The sequence below is a fragment of the Cloeon dipterum genome, chromosome 4 (genome assembly GCF_949628265.1).
Source record: "Cloeon dipterum chromosome 4, ieCloDipt1.1, whole genome shotgun sequence".
Lineage (NCBI taxonomy): Eukaryota > Metazoa > Arthropoda > Insecta > Ephemeroptera > Baetidae > Cloeon > Cloeon dipterum.
In genome coordinates this window covers 21,643,445-21,655,218 of record NC_088789.1, presented here as the reverse complement: position 1 = coordinate 21,655,218, position 11,774 = coordinate 21,643,445, and the positions used below count along the sequence as shown (strand labels likewise).

General features: G+C 42.2%; 1 protein-coding gene across 5 annotated transcripts; it reads right to left on the bottom strand.

Annotated features, from left to right (window-relative positions):
• Positions 1-359: 359 nt before the first annotated feature.
• On the bottom strand, positions 360-11,184 carry LOC135944071 (protein tramtrack, beta isoform-like). 5 transcript variants are annotated; one of them, XM_065490768.1, is made up of 7 exons: positions 10,656-11,184; positions 10,064-10,141; positions 3,304-3,743; positions 1,047-1,553; positions 914-988; positions 692-860; positions 360-630 (listed from the first exon to the last, which is right to left on the bottom strand). In XM_065490768.1, the coding sequence occupies exons 1-7, from the start codon at positions 11,002-11,004 to the stop codon at positions 488-490; spliced, it is 1,761 nt and encodes a 586-aa protein (XP_065346840.1). In that variant the 5' UTR covers positions 11,005-11,184; the 3' UTR covers positions 360-487. The 5 variants fall into 5 exon arrangements, with proteins under 5 accessions (XP_065346840.1, XP_065346842.1, XP_065346839.1 ...); XM_065490770.1 differs by lacking the exons at positions 10,064-10,141; positions 10,656-11,184 and adding an exon at positions 9,115-9,530; XM_065490767.1 differs by lacking the exons at positions 10,064-10,141; positions 10,656-11,184 and adding an exon at positions 6,425-6,693.
• Positions 11,185-11,774: the final 590 nt, after the last annotated feature.

Here is an 11,774-nt window from a genome sequence, read left to right as displayed (position 1 = left end):
TTTGAATAATGAATATATTTATGTGTAAATAGCTGTTGCACAAAATTATCATTCAAAAATGTGATTAACTTAAAATGAAACTTTTTTTAATTTTGTTAGCTGTTGAGCACGTGTCCTACCAACTGGATCCAAGAGGTTATTAACTCACTCAAAAGGGTGCATAAATTTCGGAAAGCAGGTCCATTACTAAAAACCTCACGTACCTGTTTGACTGGTCACTGTTGCGCGATTTCTTGTCAGACTTTTTTTCTTAAAGCGGTATATCTCCAAGGTTTATTATCTATTCAGCCTCTTAAATTCTCAGACTAATTGGTCAAGTTGTAAAAATCTAGTGATAAGACACGAACAGAAACACCCCATTTCTTAGAAAGTTAATAGCAACGTCATTTATTGCAAAATATTCTGATAATGGAAATGTACACGATGGAACTAAAATAAATTCCTATGCCATCAAATTTGAATTGCTCAATTCAAGAACATCCATGAATTAGCTCCCGTGATGTTCTCCAGGATCACTTGGCATGCACACTTCAGCATACGACTCGACCAGGTCTGAAGCTTCTTCAGAAAGGCCACAATCGGGGAAGTCCATGCCATTTTCACTGTACACATTTGCTGAATCGTCTTCTTCTGCAAAAAAAACGTATTATGTTGAGAAACCCGTATGCTTGATGTATTTTAAATTTGTTACCTTCAATTGGTTCCATTTCAGTTGATAGCAAGTCGTTTGGATCGGGTATTTGGGAATGGTCATTGAGTGTATCGCTTTCGTCGCCCATGTCTTCTTCTTCCATTAAGCTCTCAACGTGACTGACTGGTAAAGATTCGTCTCCGTCGTCATAGCCTTTGAACGGTGAAACCTTCAAGAGAAAACAAGTTGCAAACAGCAACATAACAAAATAAATAAACCTACTTTTCCTATTCCATAATCGTCAGGGGGTTCGAGAGATCCATCGTCATTACTGTCTATGGGTTCCGTTTTAATCTCCTGCACCAGAAGAAAAAAGTTATTAATGTTTAACATTTTCAAATCGGTTGAAATTTACCTCAAATGACACAAGTGGCGTGATTTCAATGCCTGGGGACAGGCCTCGCAGACTCTCGGCGATGTGCGGTGCCATTTGGGTATGTTTCTGAGATGGAGATTCTTTCGCCTCTTTTTTTGATGATGACTGGGCAGTCGCGGTCGCTGGACTTGAGGTAGACTGTTGGGAGGACGTGTTGTTTTGAGGGGTCGGCTGGGGCGGTTTAGGCTGTTGGTTCGTCTGCGCTGGTGACTCTATCCGCTTTCTCTTCACGCCTGGCCTTCCGTCTTTTCTGCTCCCCGCGTCTCCTGGAGATCCGGCCAAACCTTTGATTTGCAATGACTCGGCGGCGGCCAGCAACGGCGCCAACTGCTCGTGCTCCACGTTGACCTCGCCGCGGTACATGAAATCGACGATGGCTCGCAGGGCCCAGTAAGGAACATCTTTTGGCATCAACACGATGGGGTGTTTGCATGGATTGTCGCTGAGCAGGCGTTCTAAGTAAGGACTACATGACGAAAGCACAACCTGCACACAAAATTTAAAATTAAGTCGAGAATTTAATATTTTATATATTTTAAATTTTAAAACAATAGGAATAGCACTTTGCTTATTTTTTCAGCACCTAAGACGTCAGTAAAAAATGTTTTTTTTTTTCAAAGAGACTAACCAAATAAGGAAGAGGGAATTCAAGTAGAAAAAAGGTCATAATGATGAATTTCCCAGAGGACAATAAATTAACAATAACGCTTTGGGCACAATTGGATATCAGTCTCGAATATTCTTACGTATAGTAGGACCACTTAATTCCCAGTTGTTAGCATTTAAAAATTAAAATGCAAGAAAATTTTCTTAAGAGAAAGTGGCCATGCCCTCATTTGTAAAAATAAAATAGAGAAAATTTAAAAAAAGAGGTTCGGTCGCCGACCTTACCTCAATGTTTCCTGCCTTGAGATATACTACTTTTTTACAATTTGCTTTCTCTACTTGCACAATATTCCTTAATAAATTCTTGGAATACAATAAGAAGAATGATAAGAAACAAAATGAACGATATGTGCTCATTTTCTTTGCACTCTTTTTCATAATAAATTTGAAAGGTTTACTTTCTTGCGCACAAAGAGGACATTTTTCAATTTTTTCTCTTGTAAAAAAAAACAAATATTTTCGGATTAAGGTGAAACAAATTTATGCGTTGGAGAGTATTAGTTCCAAAATGCAACTCCTACCCTCGCGATTTTGATAAAAATTTGTGTACCCATAACTTAAACTGAAGTCATGGGCAAAAAGATACATTGTTTAAAAAAAGAACTTAATTGCAAAAATGCCAAAGCATAATTGTATAAGTTACAATTGAAACATTCCAAAACTAGAAAATTTCTTACATGTAGTAGGGCCACTTAATTCCCAGTTGTTAACATTTAAAAATTAAAATTACAAGTAAAACTTCTTCAGAGAAAGTGCCTTTCATTAGAAAAAAATAGAGCAAACTAAAAAAAACAAGTTCGGTCGGCGACCTTACCTCAATGTTTCAAGCCTTGAGATATGCTACATTTTTACGATTTGCCTTCTCTACTTGCACAATATTCCTTTAAAAATTCTTGGAATATAATAAGAAGAATAATAATAAGAAACAAAATGAACGATATGTGCTCATTTTCTTCCTGCCCTCGCGATTTTGATAAAATTGTGTCGACCCATAACTTAAACCGAGGTCATAGGCAAAAAGGAAGCAATGTTTAAAAAAATTACTTAATTGCAAAAATGTCAAAGCATATATATATTACAATTGAAACATTCCAAAACTAGAAAATTTCTTACGTGTAGTAGGGCCACTTAATTCCCAGTTGTTAATATTTAAAAATTAAAATTACAAGTAAAATTTCTTCAGAGAAAGTGCCTTTCATTAGATAAAAAATAGAGCAAACTAAAAAAAACAAGTTCGATCGCCGACCTTACCTCAATGTTTCAAGCCTTGAGATATTCTACATTTTACGATTTGCCTTCTCTACTTGCACAATATTCCTTTAAAAATTCTTGGAATATAATAAGAAGAATAATAAGAAACAAAATGAACGATATGTGCTCATTTTCTTCCTGCCCTCGCGATTTTGATAAAATTGTGTCGACCCATAACTTAAACCGAGGTCATAGGCAAAAAAGGTAGCATTGTTTAAAAATAATTTAATTACGATAAAATTGAAAAACATTCCAATGCTCAAAATCTGAACTTTTTACCAACCCAGTCCGAAAAAAAGAAAAAAAAGAAAAAAGGTACCTTGTGACATTTTATGAGCCGTCCTTCGCAGGCAAGGGTGACATCCACAAACTTCTCCTTGTACAAAAGCGTAGGGAACATGGTCTCCATGTTGGAGTGGAATGAGTTCCAGCGGAGGCACACCTGCTGCGGCTCCGAGTCGTCGTTGTCCGAGCGCGGCTGGGACGCGGCGGCGCTCGACTTTGGTTTCGGTGCGGCCTTTGGCGTTTGCTTCGGCTGTAGAGGTCGCGCCTGCGGAGCCGGCTGCGACGAGTCCTGGTACGGCGGGCTCATGGCGGCCGCCGCCGACGTCGACGGCTTCGGCAGGATTGGTTTGATTTCGCGCTGGGTCATCGACTGCGGCGCGTTGAGGAGATCGCCAGACTTGAGCCGCTGCACCACCTGGGGGCTGTTTACCGCCGGCCATGACGCCTCGGCCGAGCCTGGAGTATCTTTGGGAGCTGCAACACGCCAAGCGGCAGGGGTAAAAAAATAGTCCACTAAATTTTCACGAATAGTTTAAACAAATAAATACACCGTACCGAACGCGTGAAAAACGAACTCGATTTCTGGGTGCCGGAGTCGAAAGTCGTTCCACCACGAGCGGCCCGGCCGGCCGTGCGCGAAGGGGTTTTTGTTTCCCGAGAGGCGGCGCTCGACTACTTCCTCGATGTTATTGAAGTTGAAAACAACCCCCTCGTAGGTCATGCTTGCCAACACGCGAACTAATTCATTCTCCTGGCCCTTGGACATGATAAACGGCGGTCGGTTGAAGTCCATCTTCGACTTGCCCGTCACGACGTAATGGAGGGTGGATTTGGGGATGCAGAAATAATTGGCGGCCGAGTTGAGGTTCATCCTCCTCTCCTGTACAGCCCTGACCGCGTCCTCCATGTCCTTGCGGCTGTAGTTGCGACGCACGCGACCCATCCTGGTCGACTTTTTGGTCAGCACGTAGTGCTGAGACATGCTAATATAAACAGTCTCACTGGCAGCCTGTCTGACGCGCACTACGCGACTGCCGACTCCAACCAGCAGTAAAATGGAACGATCCGCAATGGGCAGCTGATGTTTTGCACGTTCGCCAGCAGGCCCTCCAACCTAATGGAAAGGTCGTTGCAATTATGCGTGTTCACCGACCGAATGATGACCAGGGCGCACGAGTGGGGGCCCACGCGCCGCCAAAAAAACGCTTCGGGGTTTATTGATCGCACGTCCGCAGTGTTTGGAGGGAAGCGGCTAAGGATAGGGGCCTGTCACGTTGGTGGCATTGCACTCTCGTCAGCATCTCGTGCTGCGTCTCCTGCGGGAAGCGATTCCCCCTTCCCCTACGCCTGACAATCGCATTCGACCGGCAGGGACGCCTAGTCGAGTCGAGCACGTTTGCGACCTTAAAAGCTTTTTTAGCCAAATTGACTGAGAGAGCTGGTTTCATCAGGTTTAGAGGGAAATCGGGCGACGTGCATTCGCAATATGCGCATTCTACACGTAAACGTAATAAAGAGAAAAATAAATTAGCTACCGAAACCGGTTAAATCGCAGGCTATTTCAAAACTACGCAGGCCAAATTATTTTTTTTAACTTTGGTGATTATTTTTTTCTGTTATCGTTCCGAAAACCTTATCAGTCTGAATTATGGCCGCACCGCTCTATTCCGCGAATTTTTTACGAAACACAGCCTTGACCGTACAAACGGCGTGGCTTGGTTCATATACGATGGCTTATCCGTACCTCCTGACTTGCGGACTTTTCGGACGGGTGCGTCGTCGTTGCCGCATACGTGCAGGCGGAGGGTGCTGGTGCCCTGCGAGCTGTCTTTGTACGAGTAGACCTTGAAGCAGAGGCTGCAGGCCACCACACCTACCACCAGGTTGCCCGTGGCTCGTATGGCAATCCGGCCGAATTTCTTCCACACGTCGCTGACCATGCTGCCGCCACCCCCGCCCTTGAACTGCGTGACCACGGCGTCGCCGCTCAGCAGCATCCGCTTCATGTACAACTTCGTCTCGTTGTCCATCGCGGCGACAAAAAGACTAATCCGAACCGGCCCGCTCAAACGCCAGCGCGTCAGTCCGGTCGCGATCGGTCGGTCACGCCAGCTGAAGCGGATCCGAAAACGAACGAATCCACTCGGTTTGTGTCGGTTAAACCGGACGGGCGTGTTGGCGTGTTCCGGTCGGCCGGACGCCAAACAACTTGCGGCGGCATGGCAGCTGCGTGGTTCGTAGCGGTCGCGGTTTCGGAGAGAGAGAAAAAAAACACGAGGCACCGCAGCAAAAAGTTCTAGAACAAATAAATAAGACTGAAACACAGCCGAAACACAAAATAAAAAATATTAATAAATGAAAATAAGTTTGTAAATGATAAATTAAATTCAAGGAACTTGAAAGGTTGAAAAATCGCCGGCACGCAAGATAAATAAAATTGAAATTAATTTTTTTGAATAAATCTTCGGATAATTATGAATTTGCCAGAAAAAACTGACAGGAATTGCCACGATTGGCACTTGAAAATTTTGTTTGAATGTCGAGATGAATTTCCCCAAACGCATTTAGATATTAAATTCCTACCATTCCTGAAAGTGTCACGGAATTGGGAACACTTTTTAATAATAAAACGATATTCAAATAATCCTTCGGTTTGAAAAGAATAATCGGAAAACATATAGCGCTGGAAAAAATAAAATTTAATCGGAATATTGCATAATTTCAATTAATTTGAAGACGAAAAACTTTAAAAAAAATGGTCTTTTGGAGTTTGCGAAGGGAAAGAAAAACAATAATCAGCTGTTTTTTAAGTGCAAGTTTACCAGCCATTACGTAACAAATTTTGGCCGCGTAGAAACAATATCTAAGTTTCTGTTTCGGATCGCATCAAGTCTCTCGTGCGAATTTGGCCCTTGCCGTGGACTTCCTTGTTCACAACAGTGCAACGACCGAGCGAAGAACAAGGACTTTTGATTCATGCGATTTAGGACGTTGGTCTCTCGAGAAGCTTGAAAGGTCATTTTTGTTTCCGCATACCTTGGAATTCGACAGGATTAGCGCGGCGCGCGTTAGAACACAAATGACGCACGAATGCAACAGGCTGAGCGGCCCTCAAACGGGTCAATCAACCGATTCAAGTCGCAAGGTTAACTCACGGGTCGGGGGCCACGGGCAAAGCGCGGCGGAAGGCTGGTGGTTGTGGGCGTTTTTTGCTCCTCCGGGCTCCAAGAGCACCCTCTGTCTGTCGATGTCGGTGCGTAGGTGCGCCCTGCACACCTTGGCGACGCAGCCGCGTCTTACGCAACGCCAGCGGATGAACGTGGCGCCGACGCTGTGCACCGAGTACTCGAAACCCTTAAAGGCCAGTTTCACACCGCCGTGCTTGGTCGGCGAGAACTCCATGCAAGATCGCGATTTTCCAAACAAATAATAAAAACAAGATTTGCCCAGCCGCGCCTTCTTCTTGACTCGGCGTTCTTTCTGTTTGCGAGTGCGAGAGGGCTCTCTTCGCCAAAGCCGCAAAAGCGGCAAGGTCGTTCGCCAAAGCAGCGGCCGTTGTTTGGCAAACAGTGTCGGTAGCAAGTTCGCGTTGCCGATACAATTAGCAGATTTAGGGTTACCAATTAACAGATATAATCGATCATTCCCTGCAGTTTCATCGATCTCAACTTGAAAATTGAACGATTTTAAAAAAAATGGAGAAATTTCCATGTTGGAGGAGGAAATTTCCCAATTTGCTTTTGCCGTCAGGATTTGAAATTTAAAAAGTGCATACAAATTTAGTTTTGATTCTGATTTGGAGATCAAAGTTGTAACAAATGTCATTATTTTAGCAGCTAATTAACCAAAAAAAAAAATACCATCCATTGAATTTTAAAAAGCAACTTAATCTAGAGGACGATGGTAGGACAAAAATACAGGCAAATCAAGATAATTGAGAGTTGGCAATCCTAGTCCAATATAAAGAGCTCATTTTTATATATCTTTCTTTTTTATCCCGATTCATTCACTAAGATGTGATAAAAAGTGAAGAGCAAAAGGCGATAAAATAAATTAAAAAATACATTTTTTTAAGATTCATAACTTTGAGGTTGCAAAATTCGGTCAATGGAAATTTGGCTAACAATTAGGGTCTCTAATGGTGACCTTTTTTGCCTTTTAGTAATTGTTAGGATCAGATTATTAAGCATAAATTTTTTTTTGGAGTTTAATTATTGTAGATTACCGACAGTTAATTGCAAACAAGCATTTTCAAATTTTGAAGTGTTGGCAAAAGTGTATCGTTAAGGGGGCTAACTAAGAGACCTTTATATTTTTTATACTTTTGGTTTTGTGTAAGAATTAAGAATAGCAGAGATTAGGATCTGACAATTGACAATAGACACACTGGACAACTGTCTAGTCTATAGCTAGGAATCAATGCAAGATTTAAAAATTTCACTGGTGGTCCATGCAAATATCACAATAAATAATAATATGCTCGAGAAACAATTTGCGAACCCAAGGGTTCTCTTGACAGATTGGAGCATATTAATTAAAAATAAAAGCTGACGTTAGGAAACTTGAATACAAATCGATAATTATTATCAAAACTATCAATTCCCTGTAATTATGAGAAATAAATTTTTATTAGACAAATAATAAATAAATTTAATTTACTAGCACTAATAATAGGGAAAGCAACACAAACTTGTATGATAAATTATAAAATTTAGAATAACTTAAATCCGGCAAGCACTGGAGTGAACCGTAAAAACTATGAATTTTGCTATTATGCCCACACTAACGGGTATTGAACCTCCAATATCTTGACTCTGGCTAAAATACTTCAAATTAGTTAGTGTAGCATGTGAATGCCTTTCCCTAGTAATTTAAATTGTATTTATTTTTTCAGAATTTATTTGAGGTTAAATTCATCAGTTTTCTGTAGGCAGGAGGCAGGAAAGCAAGTTGTGGCCGAGGAAACTGATATTTTGTCGTTTTATCAGAGAGAATTTCCTGCTGTATTCCGTTTCGTGATAAAACAAGTTGTCCCCGACTCGATTTTGTAAAGTGAATAAGATTGTTTTGACATAAAAGCTGTCTTCAGCGCCAGTTAGAGTTTCTAAATAAATATCGCTTCTGTCTGATTTATGTCGGATTATTTCAGAAGGTTTTTCATAAAAAATATAGTTTAAATTTATGATAATTATCCTCTGTTCAAGCTGCCAACTTTTTTCTTTATTTCAAGGCTCTGAGAAACTTGAAAGAAAAGTAAGGTTATCGCTGAATTGCTTGGAGGCCATGTTTTGCCTACCACCTGTCAAAATACAGAAGGCGCGGGAATACAAAATTACTTAATTTTATTAAGATCCGTCAGAATTCAATATTTTTTCGAGGCATGTAATTTCAAGTACATATTCACTCCAATGAATTGGTGAGCGAATTGAGCTAGCAATTGTCTCGGAGGAATTTCTTCCTGACCTACCGTCAAGTAAAAGCAATTGTGCCTCGTGCAAGTAGGTCTGTAAGTCAAGCCGAATTATGTATTAATTTATCGAACGCGGACGGGTCTGAACCGAACGCGAGTAGCTGGGAAAATGGACGAATTCCCAATCGAATGTGCCGCGCGGGGCTGGTGTGGGCCGCAAAAGTGGGGCGCCTGCCGGACGGCCTGCTCTGCTCGGTCGGTGGGTCGCGAGATAAAAAAAATAATAATATCAACGGTCGGTTCGGCACATGCGCCGTGCAGCGGGCAGCGCTCGTTGGACGCACACGCGACAACAAACGGGGCTGGCTGAATTATATTATACATTTAATTTGGCCAAAATACTCAAATCCGAGACTCATGCGTCCGAAAACTCACATCCGTGAAAGTGCTGGCCGTTGATGCCGACGATGAAGTTGCCGAGCGTGACGGCACGGCACTTGCAGTTGAGGTTGCGCCGCTGGCATCGCCAGTAGGTCTTGTTGTTGTCCGGACAGTGCCTGTCCTTGTGGTAGATGTAGCCGAGCGAGTCGACCAGCCGGATCACACCGCGGGCACTCTGCACGAAGAGGCCGTGGGTCAGCGGGTCGGACGCATCGTACTCGCCCATCTCCGTGTCCTGCCCATCGAACAGGTCGAACGCATCGTCTTTGACGGCCGACATTTTCTTCGACACTCGCTGCGCTCTCGGTCTCGGCAAGCGTGTATCGACCCGAAGTCGAACGGCGAAAACTGCCGAGTGCCGACATGGCGACTCTCGGCCCGCCTTCAAGCCGAATACCGGCTCTCGACTCGCTCTCCCCACCACCGCCACGCCAGCTCGAGCCAACACGCGGTCGGCAGCAGCAGCAGCAGCCGCCGGTCACTCCATTCTTTCTTTCTTTCCTGCTGCTGCTAGTCGAAATCGAAATGTAATTCGAAACGCGTTTGTGGCTTGCGAACCTCCATAATGTGTTTCACGTTTACCCCTCGCCTGCACCAGTTTTTATTAAAAATTACGAGTTTTTGGGCTTGAATTTAATTTTAAAAATTAGAAATTGGTAAATTTGTGGCATTTAATAAACAAAACTATAATATAAAAACAATTTAGAAACCTCTTCTTAATTTCGAAAATTTTAGCTACGATCTCATTGACAGGAAATATTTTAATCTATCGTTTCGAAAAATTTTTGTTCATTTTATGGTAGAAATAAATAAGTTTAGTAATGAATCACTCTTGTTGCACAATAGGGGAGAAAATTGTGAACGTCTCTGATTACACTCCCACAAAATCAACGTGTCCCGCACCTGCTTCCTTGGAATAATTTCTAAAGGTTTAACAACTCACTTGAAAGGAGACCGGAAAGAAAGTGTTCAGCGTTATCTGAATCCTGTGACTGGAGGTGGCTCCGTTTCAAAAGACTAGCTGCAACACAAAAATGATAGTTCCAAAATTAAATAATGACAACAGAAATGGCAAAACATTTAAAAATAAAATAGGGAAACATTCAAACAGTTAACAGGTGGTTGAAAGCAAAACAAATTTTTTATTTTCCCACCTCTTTTTAGGAGTTATTTATTTTCAAATAATTAAGATTTATATTAATTTTAATTTTCATTGTAAACATCATTTTAACTGTTGGTCTTCTTACATCTAAGTGTAACTGAATGGAGATATAAAAAAAAATATCATTATCATGAGATGACATACCACAATCAGCAAAATTATTTCTCGAAGGAAAAACACGAAGAAAAAATAACAAATAATAGTCCTGGTCCCGGTAAAATTGCGCAACTTTCAACAACCAAACGCGAATTTCCTTGTTGCAAGAAAAGGTCAACAATCAATTCGACAATGCAAACTTGGGTGTTTGTTGAAAGTTGCGCAATTTTACCGGGACCAGGACGAAATATATAAATTCACTCCAAAGATTTCTCACCTCTGAGAATTGCACCATCGTCCGGGCCGGTGGTCTGGTCGCCCATGATGGAGTCCATGAGGGAGTAGTACTGCCAGGAATTGCGGGCAAAACTCTTCGGACAGTTCTCGTACTGGTCTTTAAGCGACCTGTACTTGCTCTTGAACTTCTTGATTTTCAACCGGCACTGCTCGGCCGTCTTACGGATTCCCTTCTCCCGCAGGGCCTCCGAGATGTCCTCGAAGATGTTGTGGTTGCGGAACGTCCTCTTCAGGTGGTGCTGCACGTTGCGGTCGCCCCAAATGTTGAGCAGCTCGACCACCTCCCTGTCCGACCAGCGCACGGAGCCATTGTCCGCGCCCGCGTTCATCTTAATTACGTCTACTATCCCTACTATCACAATATTTCACGACTAAATCGGTTGGTACGGACGGTCCGTAAAGGTGGGTGCGTCCCGAGGCGCGTCCGAGCTGGGCAGGTTGGCCTGGCGGACACGACACACCGAGACAGCTCCCACTTGTTTACTTCCCGACCGCTGATTGCGAATGTCGACTGATTAGAGGCACCAGGCGCACTGCGACTGCGCCATTTTTTATTTAAATTCCTCTGGCGCGCTCACTGAATTTGCGACTGTGCGAATTCGGATTTTTACGGTGGCAAAACACCTGACTTTCTCCAAGAGATTACAAAAAGTGAAACAGTTTACACGAATATTTTTCATGAGAAAATTCCTTTTTTTGATATGACACATGTTGGTGTTTTTTAACCTTCATTTCGTCTTTTATTTTTTATTCTTGTTTTTTTTTGTTGAAATGATAGTTGACCATTATTTCTTGCATCAAGAAAAGTTAAGTTTGATTTTAGAGCTATGCGAAATTTTGCCGTCACCAGGACGTTTTAGGAAATTGTTTTGGTTGGATTTATACAGGGTGACAATTTAACATTATTTGAATTATTGGATGCAATAAAAGCAGTTGGTCGATAAAAATTTGGCAACAATCAGTCAAGAACCTTGCTACAGTAAAAACTCAAAATTTTCAAATTTTCTCCAAAATTTACAACGCTTGACCACCTTTTTTTCTTTGAAAATTTCGATTCCTCTCGTCGAGATCTATCCAAATGTGTGTGTGACACTTTTTA

Excerpts from the sequence above, each read along its gene's own strand:
- LOC135944071 (XM_065490768.1), bottom strand. The coding sequence starts at position 11,004 with ATGAACGCGGGCGCGGACAATGGCTCCGTGCGCTGGTCGGACAGGGAG. Across the intron at positions 861-913 it reads ACGATTATGGAATAGGAAAA|GTTTCACCGTTCAAAGGCTA; the intron begins GTAGGTTTATTT and ends TTTCTCTTGAAG. Across the intron at positions 631-691 it reads TGAAATGGAACCAATTGAAG|AAGAAGACGATTCAGCAAAT; the intron begins GTAACAAATTTA and ends TTTTTTTTGCAG.